Source organism: Myotis myotis, unplaced genomic scaffold (genome assembly GCF_014108235.1).
Source record: "Myotis myotis isolate mMyoMyo1 unplaced genomic scaffold, mMyoMyo1.p scaffold_m19_p_8, whole genome shotgun sequence".
In the NCBI taxonomy this organism is placed as follows: domain Eukaryota; kingdom Metazoa; phylum Chordata; class Mammalia; order Chiroptera; family Vespertilionidae; genus Myotis; species Myotis myotis.
Window position 1 is genome coordinate 89,677,254 of NW_023416390.1, and position 24,174 is coordinate 89,701,427.

Here is a 24,174-nt window from a genome sequence, read left to right on the forward strand (position 1 = left end):
TAAACAGAAGATAATCCTGTTTTATATTTTTTAAAAACAAAGCCTAATTTGTAAAATCAGGGTACAACAACCAATCCATTGAATATTTCTCCTTCTCTCCCCTTTTCAGAAAAAGGATAAAAAATACTTTACAATGAGAATGCCAGGTCAATGCTGAACATTCCCAGGAATTGAGGTAGCTAAAACTTTCTTGGAGATGATAAAATGAGAGACGTCATATGTAAGACCCTTAACTGGGAGCTGGTCCGTGGGCTGTGCCATGGGAATCATGAGAAAGCCCTGAGTGAAGGCAGGTTCTGAGCAGCACCTTCCTCCCAAACACATCCACAACAGGTTTCCACCAAACTCGAAGTTTGTCAAATGTTGACAGAAATCCAATAAAACCCACCCTATAGTGGAGGGGACTCCTCCAAAGGAAGATGTTACAGTTAGGTGGGCAAGGAACATCTAACAGAGAGAACTCTGAATCAATTAAGTCTTTGGCACGGATCAGATGAGCTGTCAGAAATGGAGCTTATCTGGTACAGAGGGGCCAGTTTCAGAGACGCTGTTCTGCCTATGGACACAGTGCAGGAAATACCTTCATGGTCTGAATGTGAGTGCATGATGGATGGAACAGACTGAAATGTACTAAACAGTGAGCTAATGGTCTCCATGTTTGTCAAGCATTCCTAAGCATGGACTCCATTATCACTTGCTCATGGGCCATGGGGAATGTTAGCCAGGTCTTAACACTGAAGAAAATGTCATAATTGACTAGGCTGGAATGGGGAACCCGCAGAAGTGAGAAGAACAAAATTCCCAGATGGCTTCATTTGTGTCTCATGATTGAACACAAGTTCAGTTGAAGTTGTGAATGTACATGGCAGACATCAGACCTTAGCAGCAAAAGTTAACTGTGCCCGAATTTTTCATCTTATCTCTTTGTTAGGGACCCACTGCCTTTTCAGATCTCTACTTACTTGCTGGTCTCCTGTTGGCTGCACACACCACAGGCTATGGCTAACAGGGCCGACACTGATGATTTGCTCATAGGTATTTTTCAATTGTGAGCACTTTCCTCCAGTCAAGCCTTGGGCAGTGATGACAGCCACCATCTTTCTCTAGTCGTCTTGGTTTGGCAAATGCATTCCTTTGCATTCATTTCACTGCCCAAAGACACTTACTGCCTGTGATAGCAATAAAGCCACTTAGCTATTTTGTGAAAGGCACCATAAAGTTATCCTCAGCTCTGCATTAGATGATAATCTGAAAATAGAGAAGCTACAGACAAAAGGCCTGTGAGGAGAATGCAAGGTCAATGGCCCTGGATGTGCAGTGGAACTTATATGCTTGGGCTGTGCAGTCTCAGACATGGGACTGGCTCCCAGGGCTCTGGCAGCCTTGGCCTCACTACAGTGACATACTTGGTTTGCTACACCTGCTGCTCTAGTCATTGTTTCCCTGTATGACCATCAGGCAAAAACCCTCCATATGCTTCTGATGTGTGTATGTGGAAGGTGGTAGGGTTTGGTGTCAGCTGGAAGGGTACCTACTGATAGATCAGAAATCCATCTGACCAGTCTGGGGCCCAGGATCTTTAGCCCAAGAGTCTCTCTGCTAGATATTCCCCAATAGAAAAAGAGGAGGGCATTCAAAAAGTGGACCACTCTGCTGTAAAAAGACCTGAAGTCATAGATAGTGAGGAAAGAGTGAAGAAATAAAATAAATTCACTATAGTCAAGATGGTAAATTACTAAAATCAAATAGGTTGAGGCTGAGGAGACAATTTTAGTCTTTTTGTTGTTGTTGTTTAACTAACCTGAGAAGTTAAGCTTTTGAATTATTCACTCCTGATTCAATGGATGAATATATATGAAACCTCCAGATAACACCGTAATTACTCCCTGTAGGACTTAGCAAAAATTTTACATGTACTGTCCACCTGTCATGTATTCTCAAGGCCGTTTGACATCTGTGATCCAGACCACAAGTCATCTGGAGGATCACCATCTCAGGCCAATCCGGAGGCTGATAATGCTGGCCTGATTCTTCTCAAGAATATATTATTCATCCTAAGAACCCTCACTGTTTCTTTCTTCTTTGGAAAACTCTGTGTTATCACCTGGTTGTGTTTTCAATTTGCAAACCCTAAGACCCTTGAATAAAACCTTATCATTGATTTCTAGCAAAGTATCCACTCTTCTTGAGTTTGTTCAAAATTAAATTAACAACAAACAGATTGAGAATAGGCCTTGACCAAAGGTAGAATTAGTTTGATTGCAGTCAGGTCAGTAGCTAGAGGAAGGGACTGCATTGGTGGGCAAGGGTGGTGCTGGATGCGCATCTAGCCTACTCCCACTGGGACTCCTCAGTGCTCTACAGCCAAGTCCTGGTACATCCCTTCCTTCAGTTGTGAGTGGAGATGATATGTCAGATATGGAGGAGCAGAAACCAAACTTTAAGGCCTCAAGAGAATGCAGCAGACCCAGCTGAAGTTCTGCTTGCCTTGACTGACTTTAGAGTCTCCTAAATGTGACATTTCCAAGGGTTACGTCACTGTGCTGAGCTGCTATTTATAAAGCATTTCCATTGGGGGTGTTTTTTTTTTTAATCATCATCCAGACATGGCAACTCCCTGGTGAGTGGGAGAAAAGTTAGCAGTGCAAATCTGAGCTTCAATTATGAGGCACCAAAACAAAGCCAATCAAGCATTTATAAGCTGTAGGGGAATGCTCTTGATTTAATCTAATTTGTGGGGAAAGATTTCAAAGCCAATTCTTGATTTTCCAAATGAGTACAACCATTTCTAATTTGATTTGTCTTCAAACTATCAGGACTGACTAGCATCTGTCAGCAAATGTAAGGGAAAGGCTGCAGTGTGAACTAAAGCTGTCTTCCCAATTTACAAACTCAGGGAGAGGAGGGGACCAAAATAAATCTCTTTTTTTTTATGTTTGTGGAGAGATAGGCTCCTTCATTCTTGAGTTGATTTATTCAATAGATTCGTATTAAGTAATTCACATGGGTCAGGCTAGGTCCTGCTGGGAAGAGTGGGAAGGACACAGCCCAAGAGACAGGCGGGCTCAACCCTTGTCCTCCTGGAGCTTGCATTGCTTCTGGATGGGGGAACATGGACCATGCCATCGCGCTGTCAGTACATGCTTGAGAGAAGTCTGTTGCTGGAACAGCATTCACCAGGAGTGAGAAAAGTGCCTTTTTGATTTGATCTGTGCTTGGGATGATAAGTAGGAAGGAGTGGGGTTGTGAGCAGGAATAGATTAAAGGGTGAGAAGACAAAAAGTGCATTTTTAAAATTTAAGGTAGACTAGATGTTTGTCATTAATCTATACAATGCAACGTTTTGTTTCTGCCAAAAAAGACTTCAAGGATAGACATAATTTTCCTTGGGTTTTCATTTGTGGGACACTCAGGAGAGAAGCATCTTTAGATTGAAGGGAATGCCTACTCATTGGCCAAAACGTAGGGCAGGCTCGCAGGTGTTTCCTCACACAGTCCTCTCCTCTGACCTTCTATGAGTTGGCTGCCTACACATACCAGTAAATGGAGCTCCAATGAGAGCCACAGACCACCTTTGGCCTTAGAGGTTCTCTCCTGTATTGCCTCTCCTGGGCCTACAACTCCCACTTCCTGCCCCTCCTGTCAGTGTGTGCCTCTGTTTCTGACTGTTTTGTGCTTATTCCCTTTACATCAAAGATGAACACTCCCATATGAGTTTTTGGCTTTTGCAGAGTAGCTCCTTTTATCTAGAAATAAAATCCAGACTTTGGGAATTGGAGAATGGAAAGTCATGAAAAGTAGAACCATGATTGAAGTGATAAGCCCTTAGTTTTAAGGCACAGGATAAAGCAATAACTATATTCTAAACATTCGCTAATTTTTGCACTAAATATTGTGCAAAGCTATATAAAATATAAATTAAGAAGTTTAAAATATTAATAATCTTTTTTGGTACTTAACTTTCACTTCCAGAAATTTATTTTCAGGAAATAATTTGACATTGGACTATGATTTATACAATAAGCATTGTTATTTGTAATAATAAAGACCTGGGTCTAAAATTGAAGAAATACTTAGATAAATTATGGTATTTCCACATGACATACTCTTTTACCATCACTAGTAGCAATGTTTATGGTAAACATAAAATTGTTTATAATATAATACCAAATAAAGGAAACAGGATACAAATTTGCCCATATAAGTAGACCTGAATAAATAGGTAGGTATAAAACAGAGCTAATTTGTAAAATATTGACTGTATCTGGGTAGTGGAAGTACATCTATTTTTATTTACATAATTAAATTTTTCTCAATGTTTAATTTATTACAAAGAAGAAGGTTGGTGAAATAGCTTTCCAAGTATTTCACTTAAAAGCTTTCATTGCAATATACAGGATTAGTAACTACTATCAAGGGCATTAGTGTGGATTATTGAGAAAAAATAGTCGTTAATCTAAGTAGGGATAGAAGCAGCTAGCTATGAAACCCTCATTTGACTATTATTTTTCAAATGGTTTCCACTTCTGAGTAATTCCATAATTGTATGTTCCCTCTACTGCAATCTTTAGTTGTGTGTCTATTCTACTCACCACCAAGGTAACAAATCATTACAGTAGTATAAGGACAAAGGAAGACAGTATTTGTGTGTGTGTGTGTGTGTGTGTGTGTGTTAACTTTTTCCTTTGGAGTAAACTTTCTTTTCTAAACTACTTTGCTTGTTCCACACACAAAGCGACTGTCCACTCTATAAGCACACATTGGTGCTATTATGACTACATTCTCTTTAGTGAGGAACAAAAGTTCTGAGATATCAAAACACAGTGTGTGCTTCTTGGTTCTTGGGTAGAGATTGGAAAAGGAGCAAATAAGTGTGAAGAGCAACTTTCACCAATTAGCCTAGAAAACTAAGTAAATTTGTAGCTCAATAATAAGTACCTTATAAAACTCAGCATTTCATTTGCATCAATAATGCTTTATAAGATGGCAAGAATTCTATGTAATTATGATTATTGCTATTATCACTATATATAAACATTAAAAGTTTTTCTAATGAAAATGATTTGAAAAGATAGAGCATGCACTACATTATGTAAATTTGTGGTAATAGATAGTCTACATCAAACCACAGAACTTACATGCATACCTGCATAACCCATTGACAAAGACAATAGCAAAGTGAAGGCCTGGGGAGAGGGGAGAAGCAGGGGCTCAATCGGGGGTGGGGGGGGGGAAGGGGACATCTGTAATATTTTCAACAATAAAGACATTTAAAAATCTGTTTAATATAAATATAATGAAAGCCACATATCCAATTTAAAACTTTTTGGTAGTCATGAAAAAGAATTATAGAAAAAGATCTTAAGTAGATTTATGATCATTTCACTATGTATACAAATATTGAGTCATTATGTTATATATGTTATATACCTAAAAATAATGTATTGATATAAAGTTATTAAATAAGTAATTTTTAAAAAGTAAAATGAAACATATTAACTTAACCTTAGTTTGAATATTGTTTTTTTAGCTCAATACATACAAATATTATTTAAACATGCAGTCTGTATTAAAATTATTGAGATTTTTTCACCCTTATAACACACCTCAATTTGACCTAGTCACATTTCAATGCTCAATACCCACATATGGCTTTACTACCATATAGGACAGCACAATCTAGAGCCTTGCTATAATGGTGATGTAGAATTGGGCTTTCCTACTGTGACACTGAAATAGAAATTCTTTCATTCCTTATGTGAGAACTGCCATACTCTGACCTTAGTATTCAAAGAGATTTTGGCAGAGAAACCTAGTCAAGACTCAAAGTCAAATTCCCTTGCCTTTCCCTGTAGAGGAACTCCAATTTATGCTCAGCTGGGTGACCACATTTCCCCGCATGCCCTGCAGGTATTAGTGGCCAGGTGACTGGGTCTGGCCCATGAGGTAAGGCAGGGCAGAAACATTGTGTGGGGCTTCCTGGGAGGCTCCCTGAGGGGTGCTTTCTCATCAGGCAGGACACTGCTTTAGCCTTCTCTCCTTTTGCTCTTCTGTAGCTGTGCATGTGGATGGAAGGCCCATGGTTCTGGAAGCCTGTGGTACCTTCAGGGTGAAGCAACAGGGTAAGAATGGCCAACCATAAGTATCCAAGCATCAGAGTCCCTAACAACTTCAAGGCCAATCCCTATGTGTTTTTTTTTGTTTGTTTGTTTGGGGGAGGGAGGTTTACAAATGAATGTGTCTTATGCTTTAGTAAGAGAACATGTTTCTAAAAAAGTATTACATATATTTGCCAGTTAAAGAACTTATGTTTCTAGAGGTTATGAAATATATTTATATTTTTACCAGTCTAAAAGAAGCTAATTTCTTATTTTTATTATTATTTTTTTTTACTAAGCATGAAGGTTTCTAATGATTGAAATTTCTAATTAAGATGAAATGAAATAAATGTATGTTTTGGGTAAAAGAGGGTATAAATTATGGAAATGCTATTTTTGAGGGAATTACAACAAAAGTTGTAGAAGGCTTATGAAATGGAATCTTGAGAAAGAAAATTTCATGGGCGATAGGTGAATAAGATTAAAATGAATTTAATTAAGTGAATTTAAATATCAAAAGTAAGGTCATGCAAAATTAGAGTTTGGTTTCCTCTTTCCCTATTAAAGGGACAATTTTCCTGTACTGATTGGTTTACTCATAATAAGATTATATAAAGTTTTCTGCCTAGGAAGCAAAGATTCTGTGTTTTACCAAAATAATTTTCTGTGCTTTATGTTGTCGTAATCAGGTCTCTGACTACTTATGAAAACTGAATTTCCTCAATAGTAAAAACTAGTTTTGATAACAAATAATTCAACCTTTTGTATTTGTCTTTTGAAATCCTTTATTGTCACTTTGGTTAAATGACTAATTAAATATTGTTTCATAATGATCTGTGATCTTGTTAGTCAAATGTCCAAACCTTGTAATATGTTTGACAAATTTCTCAAAATTCAAAGTTTAGATGAAGTCTTTCCTTGACCTGCAATACCTCAAAATATTAGTTTTTTTGTTCTTATAAAAGAGAAATATTAAACTACTTAGGTGTATTTGGTGCATTAAATTGCATAGGCAGCATTGTAAAATAAATGATGAAAAACTTCCAGGGTACCTATATAATAAAAACCTAATATGCTAAGTGGTCATCTGGTTGGCTGTTCAACCAATCAAAGGGTAATATGCTAATGGTATGCTAAGGCCACTCAACTGCTTGCTATGACATGCACTGACAACCAGAAGGAAGAGTCTCTGATCAGTAGGTTAGCTTGCTGCTGGGGTCTGGCCGATCTGGACTGAGCAAGATGGGCTGGACATACCCTGGAACCCTCCTGTGGCCCCTCCCTGGCTGGCCAACCTCCCACATCTCTCTCTGGCCCATTCATGCACCAGTGGGGTCCCTCAGCCTGGCCTGCATCCTCTTGCAATCCAGGACCCCTTGGGGGATGTCGGAGAGCCAGTTTCAGCCCAACCCCACAGGCCAGGCCAAGGAACCCCACAGATGTATGGATTCATGCATCGGGCCTCTAGTATTATTACATGGGTAATACTATCAGTATATGTTGCAAAAATCATATGAAATTTCTAAATTTCTGACATGTCCTGATATAATATTTTCAATTGCAATTATAGTTACCTCAGAATGTTGTGTGTTATAAAGAAAAGCAAAAAAACCTTTTTTTAAATTTCATTGTATTTAAACTTTTAACCATGTCATTCTAAGGTGTTTTTGTTTTGTCATTTAAAGATAGTTCTTGTTTTGGTTTGGTGTTTTTGCAAATATGTTTCATCTTTAGAAGGATCCACTGAGGGGTCTCTGACTTATTCTAAAATACAGGTTTCTGATAAACTTTCAGATCATACCTTTAAACTGATGAAGATTTGCCAAACTCTAAGAAAAACTGGATTCATAAAACTGGTAACAGGAGATAAAGATAAATAGGAATTAATTACATGAGACTGAATGAATTGATGAAGATGATTATAATTTTTAAGACTTTTGTTTAAAATATTTGATTGTTTTTTAACCTTTTATTTTCCAGATAAAAGGAAACATGTTTCTCCTAAACTACATATGACTTAGAGCAAGTCTATAAGTTATACCTTTTTAAGCAGAATTAAAACATTTATCATTTTCTCCCTACCTTATCCCTCCAGAATTTAAAAACTCAGTGAGTATTATTTTCATAGTAATCTGGTCATTTGCCTAAGTTTAATAATGATCTATTTGCAATATGACATACACAGAAACTGTTATATTAACAAAACTTTTGCTTGAATGTCATGTTTGAGAGGAGCATTCATGCTCTAAAGAAACAAGAATGACTATGAAAGGCCTTGGAAAACAACAGCAGCCTTACCAGGTGAGTAAAGAAGTCAACCTCTGGCAGGCATAGAAATATCACAATATCTTGGGGAACTTGAGAAGAGAAAAATTGACCCAAATCTAAAGGTACTCCAGGCAAAGTCTGACATCAGAAATGCTCTCCACTGTCAATGACTCAGGCTCAAAAGCTATTTATAATCTGCTCTAAACATTAACCTTTTTTTATTGTCTAAAGTTTTACATATGTCTCCTTTATCCCTGATTGACTCCCCCCTCCCCCCAGCCATTCCCACCCTGGGCAAGCCCCCACTGTCCCAGCGTCTGTGTCCATTGGTTATGCTAATATGCATGCATACAAGTCCTTTGGGTGCTCTCTATTTGTTTTGTCTTAATATTTTTGTTGATTTTTAGAGACAGAGAGAGGGAGAGGGAGAGAGAGATAGAAACATCAATGATGAAAGAAAATCATTGATCTTCATTGACTGGCCACTTCTTGCATACCCTCTATTGGGGATTGAGTCTACAATCCAGGCATGTGTCTTTGACTGGAATCAAACCCAGGATCTTTCAGCCCACAGGCCCACGCTCTATCCATTGAGCCAGACCGGCTAGGGCTAACCTTTGTTTTTATCTTGTTTCTACAGAAGTGCCTCCTATTGAGCACCTGATTGCTTACTTGCATAATATAGGCTAGGAGCCCACCTGCATCATTCCCCTGGAAGTGAAACACAATGCTGAACTGAGCAATCTACCCATTTATCTTCCGGGTCAGAAACTTCTTATTCAAACTTAAAAAGGCAAGACTAAAGGGGAGCAGAATTTGCCACCCCAACATACGCCTTTTGAGATATTGACTTTAAGCTGGTTATTAAGAAGCAAGAAACTATAAAAAAAACCTTTGATACCCCCCTCCCCACCACCACCACCTGCCTAAAAGTATTCAGGTAGAAGAACCTGCTTCAGGAAGGGAGCAGCCCCCGCATGCTCCCCTCAGCGCATGTGAACCACATTCAGATGGGGGAATCCAGCAGCGTCGGTACCCTCCGTGGTTCCTGGCGGCCAGCGGGACAGTCGACCACATGTTGGCTCTTTCTCACCTGCCTGGTTTCCCTTTGAGGTCCCAGCCCCGCCTCCCTCTCCGAAGTCCAGGATGGCACATGAGCCTCACGGCCAGTGTGTTCTGGAGTTTCCTTTCCTCGTATAACCCTGTGTGAACACATGTGGTAACTTTGGACATTTCCTCCTGTTAAGCTGTCTCATGTTAATTTCATGATTAACCCATCAAAAAATAAAACTTAGAAAGACTAGATGAAAATTATTTTTGCACCTCTGCAATAGGTAGCTGATACTAGCAAAGTAAGTGGTCTCCAGATAATAAAATCTTAAGTGAGTATTATGGGCTGAATATTGAAGCACTAGCCCCTTGTATCTACGAATGAGGCCATATTTGGAGATGGGGACATTAAAGGGGTGATTATGACAAAATGAGGCCATCACAGTGGGCCTTACAAGCCAATCTGACTGGTGTCCAGATAAGAAAAGGAAATGTGGACAAAGAATATTTAAAGATATTCCTTTAAAAATGAAGACTAAAAAACATTTATTTTTATAATATTGTGGGTAGGCTTTGTTGAGAAAGCGGGTACTTTTTTTCTTTCTACTTTTCTGTTTTTACCAAAATTTCCTGTACTGTGTAAACATCAATTTTTAATGGAAATGAGAATTGTATATTATTTTCAAAATACTTTTGGGTTCATCCATTGGTTAGTTAGTTATATGACTGAGAGGGCTGGGGTTCCTGTGTTTTCCCAGAGCAGCGTTTGCCCTGATCACCTCCTGGCTCTCTGAAACACAGGGCCACTGCTCCCTACAGGGGGTGTGAGGGCTGCAGGACATCTGTCCTTAGCCCCCAAAATCAGACACACACAGCACAGAAGGCCAATCCCTCATTATCACACTTAGGTTTATGGGTAAAAACATGAAGAAAAGATCCTTAGATTCTCCTACTTCTTTTCGGTGCTCATCACACTGAATTAAAAGTCTGATACATTCACAGGCTTCCCAGTTTACTAAAAGCATGTGGAATGGGTCCTTACTCTGTTTCCAGGGTGAAGAATTATATTTGCCCAGGCATGTGGAATGAGGAACACGCATCTAAGGCTGCCTAGAAAACTGGGGCATCTGCTGGTGCAGCCGGAGCCCCACTCGCCTCGGGGCGCTGGCACTGAGTGGTCCTTTCTCAGTGTGATCCTCAGCTGTGGCTGCTGCAGCAATCTTCACAGAACTCTGTGCTCGCAGGCCTTCACCGTGCAGCACCCAGAACTCAAGTGAATCGTGGGCTTTAGGACATTCCACCATCCCAAATCCGTTCAAATGTGCATTTCCACCAGACACATCAGATGTGAGCGCTGGAGGCTAAATGTGTCCTCTCAACCTCATTCTGATCTCTGAGCTACTTTCTTACAGGCATAGACAATCTTTTAATTTGCATTAAACATATTATTTTTAAATAGCTAAGACAGATTGTATTGATGCAGTGAGGGCAGATATGAATGCCTCTCAAAGGACCTGCTTTCTTGGCTGAAGCAAGGGGAAATCGGGACCTTCTTATGTCATTAGGAAGGTCACCAAGGGAAGAACGGGTAACCCTGAGGGATGACGGAAATGGAGTGATGAGCTCAGCGAAGGTATTAGATGAAACACAAAAGCAATAGTGAGAAACTAAAACAATTTCAAAGGCAGAGGGGGAGCAAGCTGCATGAGAAAACCTTTAGGTATAATTTGAGTTTTGTGAGAATTGTAGCATATGCATATTTGGCACAATGTATGTCCTGTGGTAAATTGTTTGGGTACTTCCAAAGCAAGTCTACTCCAGAGGGCCCTAATCTTTGAGGACAAGAAATTCTCTCTAATATAATTCCTTACATAGATCCCTAAAGATAGTGGTTGTACTACCACTATATTTTTTATTAAGCAAATATGTAGTGACTGAGTTAAATAATTTGTATTTCACACCTTTGTGAGACATGCTATTATTGTCTAAGGCTGTGGCAGGCTACACTGAGTCATGAACATGTGTGTGCCTCCCTTTGTGTTCCCAACCCTTTCTTGTCAATGTCCAAGGTATCTAATTTTTAATCTAAATTTTCAAAGAAAAAAAGTTAGCTTTCTGAATCTTAGCTCCAAAGCCAGCTTCTTTGTCCTGATGTTGCTATTGGAGTTGGACCCTATAAACATTTCTCTTTCATGCCCTGGCCAAAAGTTAGGCTTTATAGTAGAGGGTATGGAGGGGCACTGCAGGGTTGGGGATCGCCTTTGGAGATACTTCCCTCCCACCTGGGTCCCTTTCCTCCATTAGTATTTGTCAGTGGGAGCCCAATGGATCCCCAGAGTTGAGCTCCAGGTGTGCACTCAGCCCACACTCCTCATTGGTGAGCTTCCACAGGCAGCTGAGAACTATGCTTTCTGGTGAGCATCTTTGCTGTCTGCGGGCTGCATGATTCCCCGGGTAATCATGACTCCCTGGATCGCAGCCTGGGATGTGGGCAGGGGGAGCTCTCTTGGGCCTTAGTTTCTTCAATATACTCTCTCTTCATCTAGAAGAAGGACCTGACTTCTTGTACTTGATATTTCTGAACCCCTCACAATCCTCTTTTACAACATTTTAATAGTTAAGCATCTTCTACTAGCTAACAATATTTATATTAAAAATTTCCATTTCAAATAACCTGCACCATGGCAGATATGGGTGTCCTCTAAATCTTGTGAAAGAAGGTGAGAGTTTCTGAGAAGTAGCCCATAGCCCAGCTAGCCCACATGGAACTGCTTAATCAGGGTCCTGGTGACTGAACAAGGAGCACTTATATAAAATGATTAGGGTTTTGTAAAAATGGAGAAAAATTTAATTTTATCTACTATTCTCCTAATTCAAAGTTTAACCTGAAGCTCTTGATTGTGGTTCATGGAGGCCTCAGCACATCTCCGTGCTCCTAAAATGTTATTCAAAATAAAATGTGTACCTAGTTTTCATTATATTCTTATAGAGGTGGGCGTCCTTAACATCTTAGTATCACTGATCTGAAATCTTCGGTGTTGTACTTGTAAAAGGCTATTTACAGAAGAGGAGAGACACAATCACAGAACTATTTCTTTGTGGGGAACGTACAATAAGAAATGATGATCAAAATGGGGCAATAAATATAATTGTGACACTGTTATTAACTGTTATTGATTCAAGGCCTATAATATCTCAGGAGTGACTATTATATCCAGATTCTATAGTTATTATGCAGTAGTTCTGAGGTTTAACCTTACTGGCTTCAAGCTCATATCCTTCCAGGCCAGTGTGGCTAAATAGTTGAGCTTTGATCTATGAACCAGGAGGTCCTGATTCAATTCCTGGTCAAGGCACATGCCTGGGTTGCTGGCTGGATCCCCAATAGGGAGGCAGTGGAACAATGATTCTTTCTCATCATCAATGTTTCTCTTTCTCTCTCTCTCTCTCTCTCTCTCTCTCTCTCTCTCTCTCTCTCTCTCTCTCTCTCAAAATACATTTAGGAAAAATTTAAAAAATGAAGATCCTATTCTTTCTCAACACATAACACCTTTATCTATAATTACTGTCACATATTCAACACTGTGAGTTACACAGAAAGCTAAGTTTACTTTGTGAAACTTTCAAAATACTTAGGGTGATAGGAAAAACTCTGGTAAACAATTAGACTGGAATAAAACATATTGCTCCCTAGAAATACTTGAGCTTTTGCATAGACATTCCTCTGCATGGGCTGCCTTCTTATCACCTTGGAATTATTTAAGTGATATCATTCTTCAATGTTCATGTCAAGTTCCCACACTCTCATTAAGTATTTCTTGGCTAACAGCTCTGTGACCTCTCCTTCTAAACCCATGTAGGCTGTCTGTGAGCTTTGCCAATAGTGAGCAGTGGCTTGTATGTGGTATTTGGAAGCACTGTCAGCCTCTCAGGCTTCAGGGCATGAGGTGTAGTCAGAGCAGCAAAGCAGAAAGCTGTGGAGAAACCAGAGGTACTTATTAAGAGCAATCAATGTGGTGAAACAAACAAAAAGTACACGTCCAACCACACAGGCAAGTGCGGCGAGAAGAAGAGGGGTGGCCATCAAAATGGTTGGTGGGCAAGAGAGCAGGAAGCACCTGTGAGGATATGGCCAACGTCAGAGCATCAGCTTTGAATTTTGAATACTGAAATGGTGTGTGGATGCTGGAGCAGAGAGAGGTTTAACCAGTTCACGGCCACGATATTTTGAATTTAATTTAAAAAAGGTCCACTGCTTGCTTCTATAGACGCTAATGGCATACAAATGGTTGAAATTCCTCATCCATTAAACGCAAGGATCATTAGCCATGAACACAGTAAGTACTCAAAAACATTATTTTGATGATGATGATGAATCAAGTGCTAAGTTGCATCATATCATGTAAATGTGTGGGTGACAGCAAGGAAAGTATAATGGACCTGAGAGCCTGAGAGAAGTTCTGAGGAGAAGGTGAATCTGAAAGGCACTAAGCATGGCCAGTGACAGCACATTCTACGCCACTATTTTCCTAAACCCATGGATTCTGCTTATGAACTGTAGCACCTACTTTTATCCAGTTTGCACCTAGCCCCAGGACTTCCTATCACAGACAATCCACTGGAGAGGACTCGTTCAGGGTGGACATGCAGAGGGCTCACACTAGTATACCCTAACAGTGGGTCCATTTTTATAATTTTAAAACTTTCCAATTGTTTGTCCCAAAGCCCCTGAAACCTACGTTTCTCTGCCTGACTTCCAGTTACTCTGAGCCTCTCCACAAGGCAAAATTCAAGGTTCGCTGGTTGACACAGCTTTGGGGGCTCCACAACCCTGCTCTGCCTCTGAGAATCAGATAAAGATTTTGAGCATCCCTATGGTTCAGGGTGTACTGAAGAAGGATGGCTAGTTGGGGTTGGGGCATCAAATAAGATGAAGAAAGGTATCTTAGCTGGTGTGAGAGAGCACAGAATGAAAGGCTTAGAGGAGGCCATGCATAGAGTGAGTTCCAGGAAGAGCAGATAGTCTATGCCTGGCTGGGAAAGAAGAAGCCCTGGTGAGAAACTATGTGAAATAAACTTTTATATATTGGATTAGGAAGGATTCAAAACCCAAGCTCAAAAGTTTCTATTCACCTTGTAGAACTACAAGGGCCATTGCTAACAGAGGGCTGAGTTTCTGAGAAAGCATTTAATCCCTATACAAGGTTCTCATCCATCTCCTTAATCTTCGGAGGAAGAGCCTGGCAGCCAGATGCCAGAGACTAGACACACTGAGAGCTTCGGGACCAGTTAGAAGCTCATGCCAGGGTCACAGCAATCTGGGTTCAGGAATTAGGCTCCCCCCAGACACTCCACCCTCTGCTGCCACTTTTCTTCCTCTTGCCAAAGGCAAGGATTGTGCCCCTAAGCTCTTACAGGCAAGAGGCACCCAAGAGAAAAATTTTTGACAATTAACAAACTACATAGGGGCCATTTCTGAAACATCTCATTGGTCTTCAATTCCCAGGTCAGTGGCGCTATTCATGAATCTGTCCAGCTTTGCATTGCTTTCTTCACTTTGACATGAAAGTCATTCAGGGCCCTAGGAAAAATAGATGTATAATAAAAATAACAAAAGCTGATAGTGTAGTATTTTCCAGGAGAAGAGGAAGAAGACTGTGAATGACTCAGTCATTGACTATATATCATTGACTTTGCCTAGTCCTGAGCATAAGTACCTTTAGTATAAAAAGTAGATTATAGTGTCTGCCTCTGTCTGCCTCTCACAGATGTTTTAGGGACATAAGACCTAATACAAAGGCAGGTCCATCTGTCATTCCTCTCACTGTCCTCTGGAATTAACATTGACATTGTCTATAAGACAGTTCTCTGAAGCAAAATGTCTTCAAATGGACTATAATTGGCATTATTATTGTGGAAAAAATAAACATGCTCAGCTCATTAGCTGAAAGTTTGAATAGAAACTGAGTTCATTCCAACTTTAATTTAACCCCATTAAAATCATTTGAATATTCAAATGGCTGGAAAGCATAAGGTGAAACTGGCAGGAGACTCATGTTCCTCTGTACACTGTGTGGGGGTAGGGAAGTTGGTAAAGACTTTAAACAATATGGGTTGAGTCATAAAATATATATTTTTGTAATTATTTATGGCAGTAAAAATCCAAGCCTAAATTTAACATGATAGAATCTTAAATAAACTATGGTGAATTTATTTAACATTTAAATGATGTATTGATGCTTATAAATAAATATATTAAATAGTTTTAATAAAAATTTAAAGATAGAAAGTATTTAATGAAAATATTAACAATAAAGAACGGTGTTTTTCTATCTGGCTGCTGTTTGTGTGTTCTGTATATTCCAAATGTTTTTCAGGAATGTATATATATATATGTGTGTGTGTGTGTGTGTGTGTGTGTGTGTGTGTGTGTGTGTTTTAGCATTCTAAAGTAGTTTATAATAACTTCAAGTAATGATTTCCTTATATGAGCTAATGAAACAGGTCACCTTCAAAAAGAAAGTTATAACACTGATAGAAGGTAGAATAATTTTCAGAGAGGATGACCATTTTATTGTTATTTTATTTTTTAAGTCTTAAGTCATATTATTTCTCATATGACCTTGAAACTATTTCAGTTTTTTCAAAGAAAGAAAGGAAGTAACTCCTCTGGATGCTAATAACTTGGAAATAATTTTTTCAGGGAATGAGGAGCATACGGTGTAGAAGCAGGTGACGTGAATGTCAGGCTGGTCAATGGCCATGGGAGACAGCAGGAGTGCTCTGAGAGAAGACATGATATGTCAGTGCTTTTTCAAATGATGTCTTCCATCAAAGCAAAGTATAATTTATCACAGAGCAGGCTCCAGTGATGAAACATGATCCCAGGAACAAGCTCAAGAGATTATAGGCTTCACTAGACACAAGGGAGTTTTCGCTGAGCAATTTTCATGAGCTTCTGGGTCATAGGAAGGTAAGACAAAGGTTGCTAGACGTGTGTGTGTGTGTGTGTGTGTGTGTGTGTGTGACTTCAGATGTGAATGTGTGTCTGTTGTCATCTGTACACTTATAAGTTTCTGAGTGCATTTCTTTGGCTTCAGAACTGCAAGAAATAAACAATTATGCTCCAATAAACAATTATGCTCTAATAAGGTGAATGACTGAGAGAGGGATACAGAAGGTAATAAACTTCCCCTTCCCCCACTGTTACTTAGTATGTTTATTATTCCCAGTCCACAGGGTAACGTCTTTTCTAAAGGCTGTATTTTTATAGGAGCACATCATTTAAGCAAGTCTGGTCTAGAACTGGTCATTAAATTCTCTCAAATGAATGAGATGAATAAGTTTTGTAATATCTTTAACCCAAAACTCACTTAATAATTTATACAGTATTTGAGTAAACTAATCTTCAGACTCTGGAGGTAAAACATGAGCTCTCTCAAATCTACTTTGATTATAGAATGCAAATTGTATGTGATTCATCAATTGTCTATCTAAGATGACAAATAAATACTCATTTGCATGCCTACTTCAGTCAAATGGAGGAGTAGAAATTTTTCTTAATAACAGGTCCAAATTTTTGAGTGCTTACTGTGGTGGGCCTTGTATTGTGCCAAATACAGAGTCAATCTTCACAATAACACTTTTAGTTTGATTCTATAACTGTCCCTATTTTACATCTTTAATTTTATTTAATATCATTTAAGATATTTAAGAGAGAGCATGGATTGGGGACTAGGAACCTAAGCAGTTCATCACCCCTTATGTTACTCTGGTGCTGCCAGGAGCAGTGAGCTGAGAAGACTGTGCTGCTTCCCTCTAGACTGTTTAGCAATTTTAGCCATAATGGTGTGGGCATCATTGTAAATGCTTCGTATCGGCCATCGCCCATCCATTGCCTTGATTTCCATTATTTGGAGACAAAGGCAAAGAGGTGAATTGACATGGTCAGTTAGCTCCAAAGCCAATGGAGCTTTGTAACCAGAGCTCTACTATAACCATTTTATTTTGTCTTCCCTTCTATTGAAATCAAAGCACATTAACATGAACATTTTTACTATGCTCTTTTTTTTAAATAAAAAAAATCATTTTAAATTCTACAATAAAATAAATTGGTGAGACTCCAACCAACTCCTAGACAATCATAGAATTCCCCTTGCCTCTGGGAGAGGTGATGTAACAATCAGAAAGCATCATTTATTATGAAGTGGAAGGTATGAAATTAATCATTCTCAGGAAACTAGCAGGGCAATATTTTCTTATTTATACAGTAACACCCATTACAGGTACTGTACACACATTTCAATGGGCCATTCACTTCCTGATAGTTTATTATATAGCGGTACATTAGCATAGGATGAAAGATTTGAGGAAGAATAGGGAGGTGTTTTTTATGTCTATTTTAAGCTGTTAGTTTTACTGCATTTCTGGATGTGGAAGATCATCTTATAGTCAAATAAAGCTATAAAGACTAAATCCAATTATCCCGGTGGAGCAGCTACTCAATCTCTAGGGAGTGGGCAGGTCCCACAAGGAGGGAATGACAGATTGCATGGGGGACGCTGCTACTTCAGCCACTGGAGGGGCCGGAGCTGAATGCAGCTCAGCTGTGCTCCCTGGAGCCTCGCATCACATTTTGTAATGCATGGGCATCATCATACATGCACAGCATTGTGTTGGCTCCTGAGTCTCCCACAAACTCTGAAATCACCAGGCCTGGGAGAACAACGGTGGGCACTGGAAAAGGACCAAACACCATTCCTTTAAAGGTCCTCACTTAGCACAGAGGTGACTCAGGGACTTGGAGTGAAGCTGACTTTGTAGCTGATACTGTGTCTTGGGGAAACTTTAAGCCTGGCTAGGGAAATAAAAGATGTTGTAATTATGAGTACAAACCATTTTTTCCCACATGGAATTCTAAAGGCGGAAAAAAGACTTGGGTATACCTTTGTGTGTGTGTGTGTGTGTGTGTGTGTGTGTGTGTGTGTGTGTGTGTAGTGATCTACAGTCCCACTTAACCAAGGTGATGAAAGTTATTTGGAAGAAAAATATGGGTTTTTTTTCCATTTAAATTATGAAGGTTAAAACTAAAGGTTGTCTACCTATAAAGTAAAACAGTTTTCTTGGGATTTTTTTGCAAGTACATTAGTACTGAATGGAGTCTTTGTGCCTCCTAATAATAATAACACCAATTAGGCTCTGAGGAATAAAGTATGCTAGCAGAGTTTTAGGAAACTTGGCAAGTGCTTTGGTAGTTTAAACTCAGCAAAACATTTATTACATTTTTAGTTAATGATTCTCACAAAAAAGAGGTAAGTTTGCCAATATTTTGAAATTCATGGGGTTTTTCCTTGTCCTTCCTTATTTCTCTTTTTTCTGCACCACAAACTCAGTGACTTATCTAATATATCTGATTAAAATATTTCTAATACATAATATCTACAAAGACTTCTTCGGGAATGTTGCCACAGGGACCTGATTGACAGCTGAGCTCAGGCATTGGAGGAGGAGGAGCTCAGGTGCTGGGCAGTGACAGTGAGCAAGGTTTGCTCAGCTCCTTGTTTTCCAAATTGCCCTGCCAGCTCCTAGCACTGCAGCGGGCACTGCAGCAGGCATTGCAACAGGCCCTGCATCAGGCAGAGCTGCACTGCCTTCCCAGTGTGCGGATGGTCAGGACAGTCACCTAAGCTACACTTCTAGCGGGTGTGATCCACTGCATTGGCAGGTGGAGCTCGGTGAAACTGGTATCTTATAAAATGTCTCCTGGGCGTAACATTGGGGGATGGATAGCATTGTATGTATGACATGGCTCCTGTCTCCTGGCCTCGACACAGGGGAAGAGTCATTAGCAAGCTAATGCTTAGCTTCATGAGGAGACAGGAGCCTAAGCACATGTGGTGGGAGAGTTGTCCGGAGCCAAGGGCTGGGCCAGAATCTCCTAGAACCACAGGCAGGGAACTAAACCCCTTAGCATCATCCACACTCTTCAGTCTGACTGAATAACAGTCAGGCATTTGGCATAAACTTCTTAAAATGTTGACAACTTTAATCCAAGTGCGATTTCCCCCAAATAACCTTGCCTCACACGCTGGAATCCAATGGGCACATTAACAAATGTGCTAACTTATGGAGCCCCAAAATAGAAATTTCAGTTAGAGCTTATACTCATCACAGGAAAGCAATGCACTTAAAGGTCATGTAAATCTCAGTTTGACCAGATGGCCCAGTGACCAGATCGCAAAGAGAATCCGGTTTTTCCTGTCAATGACAGGATGGCCAGAGCTTGTCGTGGGTTTTTAAATGCATGTCAGTTAAGGAACTTCTGCTTCTGGGAAGATGAAATAGTATGATTTTCCTTATTTCTACCACAAAGTACAACGAAAAACCTCCAAACATTATGTGTAAAAGAGAACTAAGAATATGAACAGTGGAGAGAAGAAAGCCAGTATATGTAAGTGTTTTGAGGCCCAAAGGACAAGAGGGTGAGCTCCCTAGGTGTTCTTTTGTCCTTATGTGTCCCAAACTTGTTGCTGAAGAAGCTAGCAACCCAGAGCAACTGGTATAGGATGAAATCTACATTAGAAGTCTGTTCTCTGTCATCAAAGGGCCAGGAAAAGGAAGCACAGTGCCTCAGAAACCTTCACATGATAATTGCTCTACGCCGGCCAAGCACCACAGACACAGCAGGGCCCCACCACCCACGACCCGCCAGGCTACCCCAAGGCGCCCAGACCTCCCAGCCAGGTGTCAGGGAGACTAAGTATGGAGCTGGACTTCAACCCTTGCAGACCTAGGAAGCCTCTCCTGTGAGACCAGTGGAGACCACATGTCTAGGACAGGACTCAGCAGTAAGGAGGGACCCCACCCAGTCCCTGCAGGGATGGCATCAGAGAAGGCTCAGTGACAGGCCAGGACTTTCACTGCAGCCCAGTGATAACAAGGAAAGACAGTTATCATAGACAGAAAAGAGCATGATGTATTGATAAAATGGCCAATCCATGAGGAAGAGACAACCTTTACTGTTCCCACTGAACCACTGAGTTGTACACATGGACCCCCCAACTGACAGAACTGGAAGGAGAAATCGACAAATTGGCAGGTATGGCTGGAAATAGCATTAGTGAGCACCAACCATGTGCAAGGCACCTGCTAGGGCATTGTAAATGCTCTAGTGACAAAGAAAAAGACAGCCCTGTTCTGCAGGAAACTCACTGTCTGTTGGAGAGGGGAAATATTTAGTGATTAAAGTTTATTTTACTTGCTGAATGGGAATCTCAAAACACCAAAAGTTTAACTTCTCGTTCAAAATGCCCTATTTTAAGTATCAACAATAACAATTTGATAGAATCTCTGGTTCTGTTGTTTCATTTCCCACAGGTAATAAAGACAATCATGTTGGCCCAGTGTAGAATGCAAAACTTACCCACAGCTGCCACAGAAATCATAGCCGGAAACATGAAATTCCCCAGGCACCTCTAATGCCTTGGTTTCTCCCAGTAAAGTAATTCACACTGACCCGGTCCCTGCATCTCCTCCCCTCTCCATGGAGGTGGATGGGGCCTCCAAAAGGATTATAAACATACGGTGAAGAGGTGCCAAGGGTGGGATGTGTAAAGGGTTAGAAACCACCAAGCTGAAAAGATGCCGACTTACCACGGTGTAAATCTGATGCTTCCGCCTTTTAGCCAGGTCAATTATGTTGATTCCATTGTAATAGAGATTTTCCATGCATCCCTGGAAGTTTTTCTTTAAAAAGGTCCCAGGTTTGCCTGGTACTGGAATTCCTCCAAAACTAAGCTTTATGAGGAGAAAAAAAAAAAAAAATAGAACACCTTAGTTACAGTCTCTGAAGGAACAGGAAAGAAAAGTGGGTGAATTTCTGTAGATTCAGCTGTAGGCCTGAGCCAAGTAGCTCAAGTAATTACAGCTGCCACTTGATTACACATTTAAAGGATACTGATTAGCCCCGTAAAAATAACTGTAATTGATTGCTTTTAAGTAACTATGAAACTACTCACTTCCTTTTGGAACTGTTTTAATACTAAATAAAACAACAATGTATAGAAAGGAAAAAATAAAAAAAAATCAACATTTTTATTTTTATCTCTGATGCAAATCTCTGAGAGAATGTGGCCAAACTAAAGCCAAGGGACCAACAAATATTCCTCTATTCAGCTACAGAGAGACCTACAATAAAACCTGCATTTACACCCAAAAAAAAAAAATCACAAACAAACATGTGCATAGTTGTTCACAGATTATGTTTAGTAAAGATGAAAAAAAGGAAACTTCAAATAGCCCATACCCACCCCCCAAAAAACTTTTTAAAGAAAACCATCAAGAATCAATAGTATGGAATCTCACATAATTGTCAATAATGGTATTAAATATTTGTGATAAAATAGAAAATGAGAAGAATATTTATTGAAAATGCAAGAGTTATAATTAGATGTAAAATATTAGGTCAACAATAAGAAATGGTGCTTATTTCATATGAATTGGAGGGGACACACCAAAACTATTATAATAATTGTCTCTGGAAAGAATATGGGATCCTAGTGCTCCTTGCCACTTTCCGTTCCAGTAAAAATTACCACAAATTCTTTTTGTAATGAAAATATTATTTAAAAACAAACATGACCTCTTATGAATATTCTGCCTATTATACAAGATAATCATTCATTTCTGGAATCATGTTTCTCCCAACACCATTTGAGGAGAAGCCCTATTTTTCCCCACTGGTGTGACAAGTTGTCTTCATCATACTTGTAGACTATATTGATGCCTGGGGGTGTTGCGGGAGAATGTATGCTCCCAATCAGACTGTCTCCTTAGATCAGAGGTTCTCAACCTGTGGGTCGCGACCCCTTTGGGGGTTGAACGCCCCTTTCACTGGGGTCGCCTAAGACCATCAGAAAACATATATATAATTGCATATTGTTTTTGTGATTAATCACTATGCTTTAATTATGTTCAATTTGTAACAATGAAATTGGGGGTCGCCACAACATGAGGAACTGTATTAAAGGGTCACGGCATTAGTAAGGTTGAGAACCACTGCCTTAGATGAATAGCTACGTGATATACGCAAGGCTACTGTTAAATGTATATTTTTCCCCATAAGTTCAACACTATTTAAAAAAAAAATGTTTCTTTATACATGTAACATACAATAAAGTTTATTTATCCTATTGCCCACTTTTACTTAATATTGCTTTACTCTGTTAAGAGAATTATTTGATATACGTACTCATTTTATTTTAAAATTTCATTTCAGAATAGTTTTATTTAAAATAGCTTGTTGAAAATTTTTATTGAAAATTTATTATATTCATTAACACATTGACTTGGAGAAAAATGGATATTTTTTTGAAATATTTCATATTCCTGTCCAAAAACCCAGTGCCTTTTCTATTTTAAAAATATTTTTGTAAGGCCTTGTACCTAAGGTTGATATTTTCTTTCCCTAGTTCACATATTCTTCATTAATTAAGTCCTGTGAATTTTATTTTTTAGAAAATTTTCATTATAAATTAATTATTTTAATGAATTAAACATTTTATTATTTGTTAATTACCAATGTTATTGTTTTCTTTATCCAGATACTTTATATTAAATAATATAATTATCACTGCATTTTTGAGGTAATTATCACGTGACATATTTAAAACACTTAACTCTTGCCAGTGATGTCAGAGGAATGGTGGTGTAAGGGCGCATCTATCCTCTCCCTCTAACATTAAAACAAAATAACCACCGATAATTCAACAAAGAAGTCCCTGCTCAACAGGGATGCACGGCTGAGCGACCTGCACACTGAAACAACTAAGGTGGGCTCCTTGGGGTCGGCGGGGAGAGGAGAAGAGAGAGAAGCGGGACAGGGCTACAGCACAGCGGCATTCCTGCAGTGTAACCGGGAACTGGCAGCAGCAGGTACGGGCACTTTCCTCAGCCGATGGGATGCACAGAGGGCTAACCCAACCCGGCGCGTGGCTGGCCGTTGGAGTAGCCACTGGCGTGGGGGCACTGTGTGGCCATGCACACAGAGAGAGAGTGTCTGAACCATGGGGCCTGTTGTGAATGGGACCTGAGTTGCATGCTTGAGCTGCCAGTCAGCAGACACCTTCCCTACAGAGTTGCTCCCAGCAGCTGGGCCTGGCTGCAGGCTTTCAGGCAAAGAAAACAAATTGCAGAGCCCTGCCACGGATTAAACTTCCAGGTCTCACCTCCCGTTGCCCTTGGAATTGGCTACAGGAGTGTATTATCTGTAGGCCAAGAGCTGTTGCAGTAGAAACACAGTTTCCCTCTGTGACTGAGCCCCAGGAGGGGTGCTTGGGTTGGACCCTTGGAGGTGAAGGGTTGCCATTTCTGTGAGGGAAAAACAAATCTCGCACCCAAGCAGCAGAGGCTGTACAGCCCTACAGAAGTCACAGAGGCTCAAAATTGTGAGGCCACAGAGGGTAAAAATCTTGCAATTTAACAACATTAAGTGGAACAGAGTAGAAAGACCTCCTCAGAGATAAATGGGAAAACAAAGAAGAATAGCGAACACCATGAACAACCACCACAACAAGGATGACCAGAAAGAAAATGAAAATATCTTCCCCAAACAGGCTGGAACACATGGAATTATGTGAGTTGAATGACAGAGATTTCAAGATTGTGGTTCTGAAAATATTTAATGAGATGTGAGAAAATACTGACAGGCAATTAAACACACTCAGAAAAACAAATCAATGAACAAAAGTAAATTTTAAAA

General features: G+C 39.8%; 1 protein-coding gene across 1 annotated transcript in view; it reads right to left on the minus strand.

Annotated features, from left to right (window-relative positions):
• CNTNAP5 (contactin associated protein family member 5) overlaps positions 1-24,174 on the minus strand; it is an 876,948-nt gene that overhangs the window by 419,193 nt on the left and 433,581 nt on the right. The window contains exon 7 of the mRNA XM_036320828.1: positions 21,069-21,212. Within this exon, the coding sequence (XP_036176721.1) occupies positions 21,069-21,212 (144 nt within the window). The remainder of the gene's footprint in view (positions 1-21,068; positions 21,213-24,174) is intronic.